At 33.1% G+C, this 20,729-nt stretch overlaps 1 protein-coding gene across 2 annotated transcripts in view; it reads left to right on the forward strand.

Annotated features, from left to right (window-relative positions):
* The window catches only part of XRCC4 (X-ray repair cross complementing 4), a 297,733-nt gene that overhangs the window by 12,065 nt on the left and 264,939 nt on the right, over window positions 1-20,729 (forward strand). For both annotated transcript variants that reach the window (XM_033110629.1, XM_033110627.1), the window contains exons 2-3: window positions 12,426-12,574; window positions 18,677-18,852. In XM_033110629.1, the coding sequence (XP_032966520.1) occupies window positions 12,436-12,574; window positions 18,677-18,852 (315 nt within the window). In that variant the 5' untranslated portion in view covers window positions 12,426-12,435. The remainder of the gene's footprint in view (window positions 1-12,425; window positions 12,575-18,676; window positions 18,853-20,729) is intronic.

Genomic DNA, 20,729 nt, shown 5'->3' on the forward strand with positions numbered 1-20,729 from the left:
CATGTCTTTTACCTCCTTGGTTAAATTTCTTCCTAGGTATTTTATTCTTTTTCATGCAGTAGTAAATGGGATTTTCTTAATTTCTCTTTCTGATAGAACCTATCAGTGACGTTAAGTGAGGACTTACTGTAAAGTGTTTCCTACTTTCAGTGAGCCATTCTAGCAAGTTATCAAACCTGAGAAGGTGGTCGTGGAACCACCTTTTGTTACTCGTTTTCTAGCTGTTTTTGTAGTTTCTCCCTGATCCTTTCTTCTTTTCTTTCTCTCTTTCCTGTGGTTTCATGGCTTTTATTAGCATTATTTTTAGATTCTTTGATCTTTTTTTATTTAGTATTAGTTTTTGATTTGTGATTACCATGAGTTTCATATAAAACATTTTATGGATATGTCTCTTTTAAGTTGATAGCCACTTAAATTTGAATACATTCCATATATTTACATTTTTACTGCTCCCTTATGTATTATATGTTAGATGTCACATTTTACATCTTTTTATTTTATGCATTCCTGAACTAATTGTTTAGTTAATTTTACTAATTTTGTCTTTTAACCTTCATACTTGTCTTTCTAGCTAACTAGTGATTCACTAGCATTACTATATATACCTTTTCCAGTGAGATTTTTACTGTTTTTTGTTGTAGTTGTTATTTCTTTATTTCTTTTTCTTTTTTTTGCTAGTTAAATGGCAGAGCCAGAATTTGAACCCATGTTTATTATTTATTTATTTATTTATTATTAGTTTCAGGTGTACAAAACAATGTAATAATTAGACATTTATACCCCTCACAAAGTCATAACCCTCCTCCCCCAATCTACTACCCCTCTGACATTGCACACACTCGTTACGTTTCCACTGTCTCTATTCTTTATGCTGTGCTCCACTTCCTGTATGTGTATATATATATATATATATATATATATATATATATATATATATACACACACACACAATTATAGTTGACATTCATTATTATTTAGCTTCAGCTTCAGGTGTGCCCTGTAGTGGTCAGGCATGTACATCGTCCCTGAAGTGGTCTCCCTAATAAGACAAGTGTCCATCGGAGACCCTACAGAATCTTTACATTATTGATTACATTCCCCAAATTGTCTTTCGTATCCCCGTGGCAATCTTGTCGTTACCAATTATGCTTTCTAATCCCCTCACCTTCTCCATCATGCCCCCCCCCGGCATCTAGCAACTCTTAGTTTTTCCTCTATATCTCTGAGACTGTTTCTGATTAGTTTGTTCGTTTGTTTTATTCTTTAAATTCCACATATAAGTGAGATCATATGGTATTTGTTTTTCTTTGTCTGACTTATTTCACTTAACATAATGTTCTCTAGGTCCATCCATATCGTTGCTTACAGTAAGACGTCATTCTTCTTTATGGCCGAGTAATACTCCATTGTATAATTGTACCACAGTTTCTTAATCCAGTCGTCTACCGATGGGCATTTCAGTTGTTTCCATGTCTTGGGTATTGTGAATAACGCTGCAATAAATATAGGGGTGCATAAATTTTTTTGAATTAGTGTTTTGTATTTCTCTGGATAGATACCTAGGAATGGAATTCCTGGGTCATAAGGTAATTCCATTTCCAGTTTTTTGAGACAGCACCATACTGTTTTCCATAGTGGCTACACCAATCTGCAATCCCACCAACAGTACACGAGGGATGTTGTTATTTCTTACTATCTTTTTTTTTTTTTGCAGCTTAAATAAGTCTGTTTAACATTTCTTGTAAGGCAGGTTTCCTTTAGCTTTTGCTTAGATGGAGAACTCTTAATCTCTCCTTCAAATTTGAATAATTTTGCCAGGGAGAGAATTCTTGGTTGGAAGTTTTTTCTTTTCAGCACATGAATATGTTATGCCACTCCCTTCTGGCCTGCAATGTTTCTGTGGAAAAATCTGCTGTTAGCCTTATGGGGTATCCCTTGTATGTAACAAGTTGTTTTTCTCTTGATGCTTTTAAGATTCTCAATTTACCTTTTTTATCATTATAATTATAATGTCTTGCTGTGTATCTCTTTGGGTTCTTCTTATTTGGAACTCTCTGGGCTTTCAGGACCTGGATGTCTACATCCCCAGGTTAGGGAAGTTTTCAGCTTTTAGTTCTTAAATAAGTTTTCAGGCCCCTTCTCTTCATTTTCTGGGATCCCTATAATGTAAATGTTATCCCACTTGATGTTGTCACAAAGGTCCCTCAAGGTATCTTCACTTAAATGTTTCTTTTTCCTTTTTTGTTGCTCTTCTATTTTGAATCATTTTTATAATTTTGATCTTTGTTGAAGATATCACTGTGTTTATTCATTCTTCTCCTGAATTTGATGAGCCACTTTATGATCATTACTTCTAACTCTTTATGAGGTAGATTGCTTATCTTCATTTCATTAAGGTCTTTTTCTGAGATGTTGTCTTGTTTTGTTTGGAACATATTTCTGTATCTCCTCATTTTGTCTGACTCTCTGTTTATTTCTATGTATTATCTACCTCTCACAGTGTTGAAGGAGTGGCCTTGTGCCATAAGTGTCTCATCGGGTCCAGAAGCACATTCCCCCCTGGCTGTCCGAGCCAGGTGCACAAAGTGAGTCCCCTGTGTGGGCTATGTGTCTGCCTGTTGTGGCAAGGCCGAAGGTGCAGCACAGGGTGGGCAGCACTCTCACCTGGCCCTGCTGCTACATGAGACGTGGGTGGGTTTTCTAAATTATTTTTAAGCAAATCTTAGACATCATATCATTTCATGTAAATATTCTAGCATATATCTTTAAAAAGTAAGGGCACTTTGGAAGACATAACCACAATTCTATTAACATACCCCAAAATTTAACAATAATTCCCTAATATCATCAGATACATAATGTGTCTAGAAATTTCTCAAATTCATAAATTTTAATACTTTGTTGGTTGAGTCAGGAGTTAAATATGGTACATAAATTGCAGTTCTTTGTGTCTTGAAAGGCTGGGTAGATTTTTCACAGAGATTGAGTGTGGATATTTTAGGAGAAGGAACAGCATAAACAAAAGGACAACAGCATTGGTGGATTCAGAACTCCTCTTATCCGTGAGGTCTTAGAACTCACTTCCTCCAGAAAGTTTCCAATGCCTCTAGATTCCCTTGTTACCTTTTACTACCTCATTATGGCTTTTACCACCATATTTTGTAATGTGTTTATTTGACTAACTCTCCATGAGAAGATAATGTTCTGAAGTCAGGGGATATGTCTATTCTATTCCCAACACCTAACATAGTAACTGGCATCTGGCAGGATCTAAATAAATGTGTATGCTTGACTTGCCATATTTTAAAAATCACTGTGTTTTTTGAGAGGCTATCTGGGTTGCTTTATCCATTGACATTAGAAAGTACCAAATTTGTCAGGTAAAGATTCCCTATTCCAAGGGTGTGGGGAAAAGGGAATTGGTTTCAGATTAGTAGACGTTATACACTCACAGTGTTAAATGATGAACAAAGGGTGTTTTGTTTGGCACATTGTTGGGGTGTTTTCCAACAGCAATAACCAATTCTCCAATTCTCCAATGCCAACTGGGTGTCCCACAATTCAATTCAATTTTGAAACTGTCTACGTGGGGTTAATGTCAGTTCCACAAGTTAAAGGGCTCAGTCCCACAAGACTGCTGTCACTTCAGATGGCAGTCATTAGTACTGGGCCACGTGTACTTCTGGCCTCCTATAAATCAGGGGTCCTGTGACCACCTTCTCAGGTTTGATAGCTTGCTACAATGGCTCACAGAACTCAGGAAAACATTTTACAGTAAGTCCGCACTTAGCATCGTCGTTAGGTTCTAGGACTTTAAGTGAAACGACGTATAATGAAACCATTTATACTATATTGTATAATAATTGATATAAAAAGAATTAAGTTCCTATAGCATCTCATCACTGTTACAATGAAATGACAATGAATGAAACGACATTACTTGAGGACCTGCTGTACTTATATTTACCAGCTTAGTATAAAGAATATAACTGAGGAACAACCAAATGGAAGATACTCATAAGCAGGGTATGTGAGGTTCATGGCACAGGGCTTCCATGCCCTCAGTGCCATGCCACACTGCCAGTGTATTGATGTGTTCCCCAACCCAGAAGCCCCCAAATCTCTTTGTTTCAGAGTTTTTATAGAGCTCAATCTCCAGCTCCATCTTCCTTTTTGGAGGTGGGGTGGGTGAGGCTCAAAGTGCCAACCCGTTAATCACTGGGCCTTTCTGATGATCAACCCCATCCTGAGGCTACTTAGTGACCTGACCCTGTCACCTCATTAGCATAAGCACTAGGACTAGTATTGAAAGTGACTCATAAATAACAAAGACAGTCCTATCACTTAGAAAATTCCAAAGGTTTTATGGGCTCTGCTGGGGGTCAAAGACCAGATATATCTCTTATTATACTACATATACCCAGTGTTTTTTTAAAAATATCAACCAGCTTTAAAAGTCAGGTGATTACTGTATTTCTGTATAAAAATAGGGATTTGTAGGTTTCTTGAATAATTATCCATCCTAACAACTTGCACTGAGTAGTGGTGGCCACCTTTATATGATCACTTTTAGTTTCCTGTTTGCCCCAGTCCCCATTCCTAATGCAACAAATGTATAGTAGACCCTCCTCCCGCCTTAGCCAAGTTTTTGCATTCTGTGGTTTCAGTTATCTGTGGTCAATTGAGGTCCAAAAATATTAAGTGAACACTTCCAGATATTGAGAGAGAGAGAGAGAGAGAGAGAGAGAGAGAGAGAGAGAGAGAGAAAGAGAGAGAGATAAATCTCATTCACATATTACAGTATTTTGTTATAATTGTTCTATTATTGTTGTTAATCTTGTATCATGCCTATTTATAAATTAAACTTTATCATAGGTATATCTGTATAGGAAAAAATTTAGTAAATATAAGGTTTGGTACTATCTGTGGTTATAGGAATCCACTGGGTGGGAGGGCTCCCCCATAGGTAGGGGGGAACTAATGTAGGTGGGTTTACACCTGGCCTGCGTAGTCCTTAAGAGTTATACTTTTGCTAAAAAGTAGTAGGTTGGTGCAAAAGTAATTGCAGTTTAAAAGGTTAAAAATAATTGCAAAAACCATAATTACTTTTGCACCAACCTAATACAAGGCTTGATTTAAACTTTAGCAGGCACAAAATTTCAGTTCAGTTTGAGACTGCATCACCCAAGAGGAATTGAATCTTTGCTTTTATCTTGGAACCTCCTCCCAGTCGAGTTGTCCAAAATATATTCAGAGATGTAGTTGAAAATGACTTAGATTGAGAAATTGCTGCATGGGAAGTATGTAATAATTATTCATCCAGTTAGGAATGTAATTCTCATGTGCTATTTATAACTTACTACTATTTGAACCATATGAAATTGCCATTCTTTGTGGATTAAAAATTGTTAAATATTGTCAATTTCATGTGTTTCCTAAATATTTGTATATGGCTCAATTAGGTAATTTCACCAGTTGAGGATATGTTAGAGGATTTTGTGCTTTTTTTTTTCCCCCAAGATTAACTCTTTATTTGTACCGCAATCTTATCATTCATCTCCTTACTTTCCATTAGAAAATAGGGAGATAAATGGGTACAGTTATAAGTAAATGTGGATTTGTGAATGGGAAAAAGCACAGGGCAAGTCTTGTTGCTTTTCCATACAAGTGCCTTTAATAACATTTCCGTTCAGAGCAGCACATTTTTCAAGTAGAAAGGGCTGTATATAAGCTTAGCTGATGGTGTTTCATAGGAACACCCTCACTCTTCTGAAATCAAAATAGAGCAGAGGTGTCAACATTTTGAGGCTTAAATCATAATCACTAAATTCCTAATGAAAAAAGACTTTTGCTTAGTAATGCTGTATTTCAGGTACTATGTTATTTCTTTAGTTCTGTTAATTGTCATTCTCACATGAAACTCTGTGCTTAGAATGAAGTGTTCTTGTGAAAGTTTAGAAAGTTTCCAAATTGGTAAGTATACTTTCATTCATCTGCTGATGTAAGTTGTAATCAAGAATGTCCTTTTGTTAAATATAAAGGAAGTCATGGTCTTGGAATATTGGGTCCAATTTTAAGGACATTTTGGGAACCTAGGTGTTAGACATTATGTGTGAAATTTATTCAGACCATTTTATTGTTTTTAAATACTTCATCCTGTAAGAGAAAAGAAGAGGAAGTGAAATTTAAATGAATCACTGAAACTAATGATTATTAATGGTGTTTGTAAAAGATAAGCAGAGGAAAAGAGTAGTAATATGATACTTCGAATGGCAGCAGCTGGCATTCCACAATCATAAGGGATAATTGAGCATGGACTATGACCATGGCAAAGAAACCTTATTTTTAAGACTTATTTTATATTTCTAGTGCTTTATTTCTGAAGCATCAGATTGTTAATTTAATGTCTTCCTTGAACATCAGCTGTATTTTACAAGTTTTTGCATGAGATTATGCCCACAGTCTTAACTGTATTTTACTCAGGGTAACTAACCGTCCTAGTTTGCCTGCGTTGGGAGGTTTCCTAAAACATGGGACTTTCAGTGTTAAAACCAGGAAAATCTCAGTCGAACCTTTCATTTTCAAAATTAGTAGAATGGAGACAATGCTAACAGGATTAGAAGGTATTGAATAGTCCTGTAAATTCTTTACCATTAAAATTTAGAAAATTCTAACTTGAAAACATTATTTCAGGAAAACACTTCTTTTATAGAAGGTAAGCTTGATATTTTTGTTTTAATTGCTTTGGAAATGTAAAGGTTAAATTGCTTTTGTGCATTATTCAAAAATAAAAAATAAAAACCCGTTATTGGCCCTATGGTTAGATAGATAACACCAACCAGTAATGTGACATGCTATTAATAATGAAAATGCTAGGAATAAACTATTAGTTAAAAAAAAGTTGCAGTGTGGGAATCCTGATAAAATACACATGAATAGTCAATGCTTTTAAAAATACTAAACAAATATAAAATAGTCTTTTTCTTTATACTTAGTTTTCCTGTATTGTTGTGTGATATTTTCTTAACAAAAATAAATAGCTTCATGGATGTTGCTTAAAGTTTTCTTTTATTTTTTCTTGCAATTATAAATGGTTCTAATCTTGAGTTTTTATAATGTGATAGAACTTTTAAAAAATTTATCACCACACTTTTGGTTTACAATTTACATTTTCTTTTTCTTTCTTTTTTGTAAATTAGGTCAAACAAAATAATGTGATTAAGAATCTAATTACAGACTATTAACAGCATGTGCTGTGTACTAATCTTTATTCTGAACTCACTTTGGGTATCAGCCTACTTTTCTCAACAAGGGGGCACTTAAGTTAATTGCTTCATTAGAAACATGCATTTAGCCCTTTATGATCTGTAAGTACAACTCCTTGGCATAGCTGAGAAGTTTGAACACCTGCAGCCCAAGCAGCTTGAAAAGAAGCCACAACTTACAATAAAGGAAAATGAAAGAAGCTCAAGTTCAAAATGGTGTTATCAATGATACAGTGTTGTCACTAACTTGAGCTGACCTAAGAGAGTTGGCTTCTGCACTGCTCCTTATCAGCATCCAAAAGGGCATACAAAATTCTTTGTAAACTAATTTAAAAAGTGTCTTGTTTATTCAGAGGCAACTGTGAATGGTATTTGTTCAGAGTGTAGATCACATCAATTGCATACCAGCCAACAACTTATTTCTCTTCTGAAAGAGTAGCCAAGTATCAAAGACACAAAGTACTAAAGATAAGCTTCTCAATTCTCAACTGTTCTAAGCCTCAATAAAGCTACTGATGTACAAATTGGGGTGGGACCCAACTGTTTCCACCTGCAGGCTTGTCTTAGATCCTTGGCTCTGGCTAGCAGAGGTGCTGATACTAGTCCCGACCTTTAGTGCCCTTAGAAAACAAAACCAGGGCTTTCTTATGGCCCTAATCAATCAGTCCCTCTGAAGAGGCTTCCACCCACTTTCTTCAAGTAGTCTTAGGGCAAAAAAACAAACTGTGGCTGACTATTTCCATTTGCAAGGCTGGTGAAAGCAAAGAGTTGTTGATTTGTTCTTACTGAATCTTAAAAAAATACCAAGTCATCCTTTCTTTTCTTTCTGTGGTTGATTCTTAGATATTTTGTACTTGATATTTAATGAGAGTGTGACCTCAGTAAGGAAAAGAATTAAGTACTTTCAAAACTAGTTCAAATAGTGTATTATCAGGAAATTAAGACTTAGCTGATATAAAGAAAACATTCCTGAGACTAGTTGAGGCACAAAATACTTATAGAAAACTGAATTGTCACATTTGGGCTATTAATATGTTAAATATTTAAACATGGTTCACACGTAGCATCCATAGTTTCAAATCTGAGTTTAGTAAAATAATAGAATCTTTAAAATAATATACTTTCATTTTTTGTGCTGAACACCTAGATTTAATCAGAAAATTGGAAAATATTTGAAACATGAATAATTCAAAGCTGTTGTTAAAACTAATCTGATCCCTAAATATCTTTTTAACATTATTGAGATTAAAGCCCTTTATATAATTGTGAAAGTAGGATTAGTTACTGACAGGAATCTAGAATATCGAATTTTAAACTAATTTATCTCTAGAATTTAAAATTTGTGACTTGTTTAAAATATGGTGAAAAATAGCAGTGAAACCAACTGCCTTTTTAGAGTAGTAATTCTAAGTTCTGTGTTTTCCTTCACACAGTTACATTAACTGCCAACAATAGCCATGGTTCGTGAGGCACATTTAAGAAGAAATAATCCGTGTATGTGTGTTTGTATATGAATTCTATAGAGGCAAAACATGGCATTCATAGTTTCTATTACCCTCCTTTCCCCCAGAATCGTGGGTTTTGGACCCATTAGAATTATGTACGCTTCTAACTATGTGTCTTTTTCAATGACTGGCATAAGAAAACAGTAACGTATTTTCCAGTAATTTTTAAATTTAAGGATTACAGAGCGTGTGAGTAATTTACTGCATGTTAAGTGTTAAGTGTATTGACTAATCGATCTAAAAGACATATTCACAAATGGAGAAAGCCTTCTAGAATTAAGCACATCTAGGCAAAGAAGACCTCAATGTAGGAAAAAATTTTGATGAAATCAAATATTTAAAAATAATTATTTTTTTAGTGATTATGATGTAGTCAACCGTACAAATTTGCATATTTTTAAAATGTGCACATGCTTAATTGATGTGGCTGCAAGTATGGTTATTTTATAAGTTGGTGTTTAACTGGGAAGAATAATATTTTCCTGAGTAAACTTCAGGTAGAAATTAGAATTATTGCTGATTTATCCATTTGGAGGTGTCTTACACTCTTAATTTTAGATAGTTTTCTCTTTCATAATGGAAGTTTCTCTGCTTCCTTGTGCTGTACTGTAGTACAGCTCTGGCATTCTATCATTAAGTATCTTTCCTACTCCCAAAAGATAGAAATCTGTAGTTAAGTTAGCCTTGTTTTGTGAGCAGCTGACAAAGTGAGTTTTTATTTTTATATTTAATTATTAATTGAGAGAAACATGATGCTTCATTTATGCAAACATAATAAATGAAATTGAAAAAGCACATTAAAAGTCTTGATTTAAAAATTTGCTCTTATTAAAAGTTAATCACTTGTCAATGAAATGCCAATTAATAATTTACATCTGGATTTTTTGTAGCATATTATGTATATTGGTCATAAAAATTTGAAGCAATTTTACACTCTTCCCCCAAATAAAAGATTAAAGAATATTCTTTTAGCTTTTTAAGGATCATCTAGTAAGAGATTCATGCTATGCCATTAAAGAATAATTTTCTCTAGTTTTCCATCTTTGAAGTTTGTGCTTTGTTCCCAGTTTTGACTTTTTATAATATTTTTTGCTTTGTATATTTGTAATTTTTAGGTTATTTCTTTAGTTTTGTTTGTTAGCTTCTACAGTTTATGCATCTCTTCATGAAGTGCACATGGTCAAAAGATATTCCAGTATTAGAAAAAATATAGTTATTGCTTTGAACTAGTAATTGCGGTTTAAAAGGTTAAAAATAATTGCAAAAACTGCAATTGCTTTTGCACCAGCCTAATAAATAATATGTGTTACACTGCAGTCTAGTAAGTTTGAAATCAATCTGGGCAAGATTCTAGAGTGAATTACTAGAAGAATGGTTTTTGAATTCATAGAAAAAGAACCCCTAATCATTAGAAATGAAAGTGGGTTGCTAAGAAAAAGTCTCAGTCTCAATTTATTTTCTTTTTGTAAAAACAGTATTGCCAAACTGGTAGAGTTGGTAGCTTTTACAAAGGACTCTTGTGAATCGTTGTGATTTCAGTGAAGTAGCAGCACTATATCTACTGAGTAGTGATTGATATCTGTGAGATGCTTGTTTCTAATGGCAAGCCACAGAAGTCTACTCTTGAGCTTGTTCTGCTAACATTTTACATAAATGATTTTAATACTTAGAAGAGAGATTTATCCAATTTTTAAATGGCAAGGCTAGGAAGAGGTTATAAATGTGTTAGATCACAGTAACAGAATCACAATTCAATGTAACCTTGACAAGCCAAATATAAAATATAAAATTGCATCTCTGCAAAAACAAACAAATAAAATTGAACTTTGTACACATATTTGGTCACATGACTGATGACGAAGTGCAGTGCAGTCGGGAAAGGGTAGTCTTTAATAAATAGTAGCAGATCAATTATATATCTATGTCAAAAAAATGTATCTTCATCCCTTTCTGACACAATGCACAGAAATCAATACCAGATGAATTGCAGATTTAAATGTGAGAAATAAAATTATAAAGCTTTTAGGTAAGCATAGGAGAGCACTTTATTGACCGAAGAGTACACAACAAGTATAACCATAACATAATATTTTGATAAATTGTAACTTCATTAAAATTAAGAACTTTTCATCCAAAGATACCATTATGACAGTGAAAAGGTACTTACAGAGTGGAAAAAGATATTCATAGTAATATATCTGTAAAAAGATTCATATCTAAAAATATAAAGAATAAATCAAAAAGGAATAAAGAACAAATTAATAAGACATCAATAAGGAAAAGATTGAACAGGCACTCCACAAAACAGGATATTCAAATGCTCAGTAAATTTATGAAATGGACTCAACATCATTACTCATCAGGGAAATATAATTAAAACCACACTGTCTATCTACATATCTAATACACGTATCTATCAAAAGGGGTAAAATTGAAAAAATGAGAAATGTTTGCAAGGATGTGGAGCAAACTCTCATATACCAAGTGTAAATTAGTACAAACCTTTTAGAAAACTTTTGGCTGCATAGTACTAAAACTGAGTATACATACTCATATATCCTCTGATATAGCAATTTCACTGAGAAGTACATATACTCAGAGGTATTTACCCAACAGAAATGCATAGATATTCACTAGAATGTTTATGGCAGCACTATTTGTGATAGTTAAAACCTGGTAAGTACTCATGTACCTATCAGTAGTAGAATGGATAAATAAATGGTACTGTATGTACATAATATTATAGAATACAACCACGAACACGATCTACAGTTTTAAGAAACAACATGGATAAATTTCTCAAATGTAATGTTGAACAAAAGAAACCAGACAGAAAGCAAAACATGCTGTGAGATTATATTTACGTGAAAGTGCAAAAACACTCAAACTCTATGTTACAAGTGAGGAGAATGTTTATTTGGGGACATAGTGATTATTTGGGGAGGTATTATGAGAATAAGTTCTTGGGTGGTAATGTTCTGCTTCTTGATCTAGGCACTGCTTACATGGATTTGTTCAATGTTAAACTAATCAAGTTGTATTTTTGATATGTGTCTGTTTCCCTGGGTATAATACTTTAATACAAAGTTTTAAAAATGCAAAAAAGAAAAAAGAAAAAAAAAAGTTTTTTGGCCTTAGGCTGTGTAGCTCGATATAACACATCTCTATAACAGGGTGTTCCTGGCTCAGTGGGCTGAGTAACTGAGCCTGGGAACTTCTTCCTTGGAGAAGGAATGACTGACTCAGCACTGCCAACACTTGGGTTCTGAGATTTTCTTAATCTTTGTGCTTACTCTCTTTTTTCATTTCACACAGTCTTTCTCCAGACAGAGAAATTGGCTATTGAATCTTGTGGAAAATTTACTGTTCGTGTTGTTGAAAATAGTAATTTTTATTCAGCTACATGACTTATGCAAATCATTCGCCATTTATGGGGCTCTCCTTTTTTCATCTGTAAAAACTGTGAATCAGTATTACACAGAACTATGATTTACTAAGCTTGGTAGTTGTTTAACTATTATAGGTTCTTTTTTTTTTTTTTTAAAAAGAACTTATTTTCTTGGTGCTTTGTATAGCTGAGATACCAGTAGGAAAACATCACTATTTCATAGTCACAGTTTCTGGCAAATATATTAATTTTATTTTTTTATAATAGGTGAATAGAAATGGAGAGAAAAGTAAGCAGAATCTATTTTGCTTCTGAACCTGATATAGTTCATTTCCTACAAGTCACTTGGGAGAAAACACTAGGATCCGGTTTTGTTATTACACTTACTGATGGTCACTCAGCCTGGACCGGGACAGGTAATATTAAAAGCGAAATTTCAACAATCTGCTGTTTTTCAGTTCTCAGTGATATTTCAGATTAAAGTGTTTTTTTAAATAGATGTTGGATACAATTAACATGATTTCTTTTACTTATTATTGCTGACTAATTCATATAGATTTGTAATACTTAATGCCATTTTCTATAATTAGTATTACTAGAAAGATAGAGAAATAAGCTGATGCCCCAGCAAATTTGGGTTACCATTTGAGCCTTAGTACATGGTCTTGGTTGGAGGTTTTAAATGATCTCTTTATACAAAACATAAATAGTACTTTTTAGATGTATCTTTTCTTAGGACCCCAGGGAGATAGTGGAAGGCAGGGAGAGGGGGTTGGTTGGGTGAAGGGTTTGTGTTGGCTTCACCCACAAGGGTAGGGTAGTGGTGCTTTTCTTTTTATTTCATATACTTATATTGTTTGAATTAATTTCCCATGAACATGTACCACATTTGTAACAAAACAAAACAGAACTCACAGCTTAAAACTTTGTAATGCAAGTTTTAAACTTGTATATGGGATTTTGGCAATTATTTTATGAAATGTTTGATTATTTTTATCTTTGGTGATGATCTTTCTAAAAATGCTAATGGCCCTGAAATAATTCATGGAGCATGGCAGGTATAAAGTAAAAAATCTAGAATTATGCTTTACTTATACAGCAAAGTTTTAATACTCTTCTAAAGTATTTTATCAAAAAATTTAAAAAACTATTTCTAAGCCTATGCAACAGTCATTTCTACAATTGTGAATGACGTTTTAGGTAAAATAATTTTGAAAGTTAATTTACATGCTATTTGTATCTTCAATCAACTTTTGAAATATTTCTCTAAAATTTGTTACTTTGATTATTATATCACACTTTAAATTTACATACATTGTTAAATGCTGTTTCTTGAATGTTAAAAATTCTGTTATACAATACAGTGAAACTGAATTTATACGTACAGGGTTTTTCTTTTTTTTGCATTTTATGAGAGAGAGCAAGGAATTATAAGAATTATTGATATAAGAATTATTGTAAAATAAAAAAAATTCAAGGGTAATGTTTTCAGTACCTGTTATGTATGGTATCTAGTTAAGCCGTAAATTTATACATAAGAGAAATCAGTTGTTGGTTGTTGTGCAGGAGTGGAGGAAAATTTGTTAGGTTAGCTCTGTGTATGCTGGGAAAGTTTCACCCAGGTGACAATAGCTTTGTTTTAGGGTAAAAGGGGTACACAGGGCTAAAGACCACGGCAGTAGGTTAATTCTAGTCATTTCGGGGAGAAGAACTGTTCTGACAGCACAGCCTGGGAGGCAGGTCCTAGCTGAAGTGGTTGCTTTTATATGCGGAATTCAGTATTTTAACTTAGATAGTTCTAATTGACAAATGGCGTATTCTGTATAATGAGAAGTATGGTCAAACAGAGGAACTTGGGGTGCCTTAAGAGCCTTAATTATCAAAGGAAAAGATTCAATTCGAATCCAGTCAGTAACCCTCATTCACCAAGGCAAAGAACAATAATTATATGTTTAAATTTTTTAAAAATCATTACTCATTGGGGGGAAAAAAGAGTAATCTTATTAACACTTAAATCTTAATTTAACCATAAATTTAAGTTAACTTTACATTATGGGTCGTTTTGTTTATGTCATACAATAAGTACTGGCAGTTCTTCTTAATATGATTAATAAGAATATTATTTCACTAGACTAGGTCCATTGAGAGCACGGAATGTATCTGATTTGTCTATATGAGTATCTTGACTAGTACTTAGAACATACATGCTTAGTGGATATTCTTTGAAAGAGAATAAACGGGTGCCTCAAATATATAAAGCTGGTTAGGAAAAAAAAAGTGAACTATTGATTTTAGAGTCAGCATATTTTTTTAATGAAAACTCTAGTTTAATATTTATTGTTGGCATTGATTATAAATGCAGTATGTTCTAGAATTTATTTTCTAGCTAATGGAATTTGATATGACAAAAGTGTAATATTGAACTTCTGTACCCTTGGGTGGGTTGGCTTCCAGTGCTGAACAAATTTTCAAACAGAAAATTTTACAGTGCACTGTGTGTGTTAATTTTATTTTCAAATATATCTAATAAAGTTTTAAATCTTACATATGTTTTATACTTTCATTACTCATTTCTATTTTCTTGTTTAAATTTCAGGGACAAAATAATGAAACCAAATAATATAACATTGTTTCCATGTTTAAGGTTTATTACATAAATATAATTTGGTTTGGCACTTACAGATAGACAATAATATGATTAAGAACATTGAAACAATTAAATAATTGAAACATGAAAATGGATTTCCTTCCTATACCTCATCCTGTTTTTTATACGACTTTTTGATTGCTGCAACCTTCAATTTGGATAATTTTTTTCTCTTTTCATTTGAGTGAAATTAAAAGGATGTGGGGTTCCTTTTAATCTCCCACACACTAAACTCACTGATTTCTTTTCCATTAGCAATGTTTTATCTAATGAATGTTTTGGAGTCTAATTATCTTGTGGTCTATCATCACTTCAGCATTATGGGGGTTATATCACAGAGTTAAGTCACAAAGTGGGTTAATGATCGATGACTATTATGTGAGTTATAAGAATTGCAGTCAGCAATAAAAAACTTATATCCCCCGTCTCTGGAGTTGTTTAAATTTCATTGACTAGTAAATTAAACTTCGTTAATTCGTCTATGAGCAAATAATTATATCCACTTATATTTGTCCTTAATATTGACAGGGCTCAGTGGAAAAAGGAATTTTAATAGATGAAGTAGCTCAGTGGGTCCATGATGTGATACCATCAAGAAACCTAAATGAGGCCATTTGTCTTTTGAGCTCCAACACAAACTGAAGATATCCAGTTTTTGGTTAGTTACACATAAGGATCCACAGGAAAGAATCTTCTTTCCTTACTTACATTTTCACCTACTCACAAATAGTGTTAAAGTGGTGCTTTCCTGGCTCCTACCTGAGAAAATTTTCGTGTTTTGTGATCATGTTGGCCTGCTCACTTTTTATAACATTATGGGATTCATCTGTATCCTTGCCGAATTTCATTATTTCCATGGCTTTTATTCTTAGTCACTGAAGTTTGTGGAGCGTTGAATGCTTACAGCTGTGCTTCTTCCAGTTGTTCTTAGCACAATATTCAAAACTGGTGATCAAGTTGTTTTTCCAAGATTGAAGTTCTAAATGGGCAGTCAAAACTTCACATTTGCTGTTATAGGAAATGTTCAAGTACATTAAAAAAAACCCAAACTGGTACCTTTTATAAAATACAGTTTTTAAGGGGGATGTGTAAGTAGATAATTTCCTTTCATATGTTTTTTCTTCTTCCAAATGAAATATTCCATAATAATAATCAGCACGGTATTCACAGATACAGTAACATAAGAGGATATCTAAAATGTCAGCACTTTGATTTAGGCTCCATAAGACTGGCATTTTTGTCTCTCTTTTTAACTGTTGAGTCCCTGATGCCTAGAATGGTGCCTGGCACATAGTGGATGCTCATTAAACATTTTAAAATAAATGAATCAATAAATTCTATTAAATATGTTTAAGTAGGTAACTTTTCACTTTAATGAAATTTAGAATACTTTTAACTAGATATTTTATCAATAACATTTATTTTAATTTTCTTTTGTGTTTTATAAGTTTTTCTATAGCTGCATTAAAAATGGCTTCTACAGACTTATTTTCTATTTCTCTATGAAATAATTGTTCTCCTTAGGTATTTGTAATTCTTCAAAATTATCCAAACACAAAATATAAAATTATTCCTCATCTAGGAAGTATTTGTCTTCTTAATTTTATATTTTTTTCAGAAGAGCTAATTGGGTATTTGAAAAGCCAAGAGATTTGATAGTAATGATCATCTTAAATATGCATCTGCTTCAGAGAGAGAAAAAATATGTAAAACTATTTTAGAAGCTGTAAAAATCACATAAAAATGTAAGAAATTTTATTCTTACCTGTTTTCAAAGGCTGTGTTGAGATTCATTTCAATATCAGACTTACTATCAAAAATTGATCATGAAATACATATAGATACATTCCAAGACTCTCTTCCTCGTTGCCTGTCATGTAGCTTCCAGACACTTGATAGCACTCAGACCAAAGTTATGAAATGCTGTGTTACAGTTTTAGGGATTCTGTAATCAAGACTTCATCATTTTCTGTAGTATTTCATGCTAATGTGTTTTTAAACATCATGGAAGGAAATATTTATCCAGTATTCCATATCTTTGCCTTACCTCAAAACAAACAACTAGAGAGACATAAATATGAATCCCAACTTCACCACTTACTGACTCTATGACCCTAGATAATTACTTGATCTCTCTTGGGCTTCAATTTTCTCGTGTGTAAAATGAAAACAATGTCAACTTTCTGTGTTATGAGGAATGAAATAGATAAATGTAACCTTTATATATAAAAGTATAGAACCATATTGTCTTTCATCTCTGTGGTAGCTGAGTTAACACAGGAAACCACCCAATCACACCCATATTCCAAACAAATGTAGATTACATCTTCTAAATTGAAAAGCAACAGACACATCACAGCTTTTGAATGTAAGAAAGAGAAAATTCCAAGTATGAAGAGATAACTTGGAAACCAAAATTGTTAATGGGAACTACAGCTTAACTATAGGTTCATGGACTATCTGAACTACATACATGTCTAAATGACTGTGATTGTAATGCCTGAGTGGGGTATGATGTTAAGACTGCAGGCTTCTTAAGGAACTGGAACTGATCTCTTAATATGAAAGAAACTGGAAGTGCTATTTTAATGAAATCATCATTAGAATCAGACCAGTCAATAAAGGCTATGAGTGAATAAATGCCCCAACAAAGATCAGAACCCTAAGCCTCTGTCAAGTATAAGTGGGAGTTTTAAATTTAAATTCTTTGCCTCAAGTGTAAAGATCAAGTTAAGAAATTAACTTTCAAAATTGGTCCAGAATGGTGAAACCTGTAGCGACCCCAGGAAAGGCAAACCAGCAACTTTCATTTAAGACCACCTCTGCTGCCCATAGCTCTTGATCATTTGGCTGGAGGAGAGCCATGCTGAGACATTGTAAAGCATGAAAGAAGAAAAGCAGAACGAGAATGTGTCAGGATAGGAGAAATGGAATTAATATCCAGGAACCCCACATAAAGACCGATCTGAAATTAATTTTAAACATGTTTAAAACCTTCAAATTTTTATACGGAGTGTGGAGCAGAAACAGGATATTATAAAAAAGAAAGACAGTATCTAAAATTGAAAATACAATTATTGAAATAAATATCTTTATGGATGAATACGAGTAAAACATCAGCTTTAAATATACCTAGGTGAGAGAATATACCTGGAAGACAGATGTAGTATAGTGTGTATGCTGGAGAGGAGACACTAGATAAATATTATTTCCCTTCCCTTTCCTTCCTCATCAACTCCTTTCACCCCCCACAATTTCTGTTGTTAGCAAATAATAAGATGAGAAGAAATGAACTCCACTTTTACTTTAATTTGACTGCCCATGTGAGTGAGAAATAGACTACAGACTATTTAATCTCTTTAATGATGGAGACAAGGAAGAAAGAGGTAGGAAATAATTTATCTAACCATAACCTAGGAGCAGATCCCATGTTTCTCTGAAAGTAAGACCTAACCAGCAAATAAGCCCTGGCATGATTTTTCAGGATGACATCCCCTGAACATAAGCCCTAATGTGTCTTTTGGAGCAAACCTTAATATAAGACTTGGTCTTACTTTCAGGGAAACACAGTACATAATATGGTAGTTTCTGTGGTAATTTACAATGCATGTATTTCATCTGAGCACAGAGAAAAAAATGCAAGGAGTCTAATACTTTTCAGATAAGATCTGAGACCAAATGCGTTTTCTCAAAAATTGCTAGTTCAGTTAAAAGGTATAATTTGACTTAAAAATTTATGGTGTGGGGTTTGAGCTTACTTTTTGTTTAAATTTCTGTTATATAAGTGATAAATTAGTAGTAACAGGTAAATATGTTTATATGTTTAGAAATTCATTTTTCACTTCATAACTTTTATTAATGTTTCCCATAGTTTGTGAATCTGTGATTTCCCAAGAAGCTGATGACATGGCAATGGAAAAAGAGAAATATGTTGATGAACTGAGCAAAGCATTGGTGTCAGGAGCAGGACCAGCTGATGCATACAAGTTTAATTTTTCTAAAGAGTCTTGTCATTTCTCCTTTGACAAAATCCTGAAAGATGTTTCAGTAAGTAAAACTGCAAAATGTGATAAGATGTCAAAGCACTTATGAAGTGTTATTTAAATAACTAGCATATTCTCAGAATACCTCAGAATTCAAAGTTTGAAAAGTACTTGGTTTCCAAGTTAGAAATATGTTTCCAAGTTACAGTAAATGCTTTGTATTAGTGAATTATGATAAATAATTACTGGAAAATGTATTTCATTTTTAATGCTCTTTAGATAAGTATTTTAGAGATAATTACATGAGTGAACAGTTCTGAATAAGTCAGAATTTTTAAGCCATTGAGACAAGGTCTGTTGAAATAAGTTTGGGAATACCGTGTTTCCCCGAAAATAAGACCGGGTCTTATATTAAGGTTTGCTCCAAAAGACGCATTAGGGCTTCTGTTCAGGGAATATCATCCTGAAAAAATCATGCTAGGGCTTATTTTCTGGTTAAGTCTTATTTTTGGGGAAACACGGTATATTGATTTTAAGAAAGAAAATAATACATTCACCTTTGAGTATTAATAATTATCACATTTTCTACTTATTAGAATATATTTGATATAGTTCAGTGTAGTAGGACTTATAATTAGGAATTAAGATATTTTATTTATATTTTCGAACTTAGATATATTACAATAGAAGGAAATAACTCAACCCAAGCTTTACAAAGCAAACTTGCATGCTTTATATACAAGGATGTCTGCTACTCATCCTGCTCAGTACCTACACCAACTGAGATCGAGTTGGGTGATTTATTTATCAAAAGTGTCATACTTACTGTTTGTATATTTTACTCAAGTTTATAGGGTAGAGATTGAATTATTTGCTTTTTGCCACTGGTTTATCAATTAGATATGAGCTCTATAGTAGCAAAAAGGGAGAGCCCTCTTTATTATGTTGAGTTTAGAGACAGTTATTGACAATTTGTGCTACAATTAAATTGAGTTTAAAAAATTCTTTTAAAAGACCTCTTTAATTTCAAATGAGTAAATTTCGTCCATTCGAGAACATTTAAAGCAACAAATGGAATCATTTTTTTTCAAATATATATAATCATATAGAGAATAATACAGAGAGACTGGCTTCAGTAATTATTTCTATTTAGAAGATACTTTTTCTAATTAGCTGCCAATATATGTAAATCTCAATTAGTTTAGTCTTTAGAATGATAATTTAAAATAGATTAAATAGGAAGGTTTGAACTGGCTACTGAAATTTTCTTTATTATAACGTGTTCTTTCCTGTGGTCCAAGCATAATTCAATGAAGTTACTACAGTACCCCTGAGTGTTTCTTCTAATATTTTGAATCAGACTATTGTCCGATTGGGATAATGCCATTTCCTATTCAATTTGTATGTAGTATCTAACATTATTTCATCCAGCTGGTTTCTGGTTTTTATCTATTTTGCATATACTGTAGCACAACAAATTCCAAGTTTGTGAGGTATCTTTCGGAAACCTGAAAGGCTTTTGGTATCTTTGACATGGTGAAAAAGTGGGGTTTGGTACACTTGCCATGCTCGGCCATACATCTGATTTTGCTGCTTCTGGAAAGAAAGAACTTCAAATCCTCACAACTCAGATCTTGCTCACCTTTTTGAGACTAATCACCTTTATTAATGCCAAAGCCTTGAACCACTACCTTTTCAACAGGTTTTTTCAAGCAATGGAAACAGAGTAAAAGATTCCCAGTAATTCAGAAGTATTTTGGTTCCCTAAAGGATGTCGTAAAGCACTGCATTGCAGCTTAAATAGCTGCTTCCTTATTTATTCATTTATTAATTTTCTTATGATAAAAAGGAAGACTACCTTCAGAACAGTTTGACAAGGAGGCGTTTATTCATGGCTTGGCTTAAGAGGTATTTTTGGATATTTGAATGAGGTAAAGCTTT

The sequence above is a fragment of the Rhinolophus ferrumequinum genome, chromosome 7 (genome assembly GCF_004115265.2).
Source record: "Rhinolophus ferrumequinum isolate MPI-CBG mRhiFer1 chromosome 7, mRhiFer1_v1.p, whole genome shotgun sequence".
NCBI classification, from domain to species: domain Eukaryota; kingdom Metazoa; phylum Chordata; class Mammalia; order Chiroptera; family Rhinolophidae; genus Rhinolophus; species Rhinolophus ferrumequinum.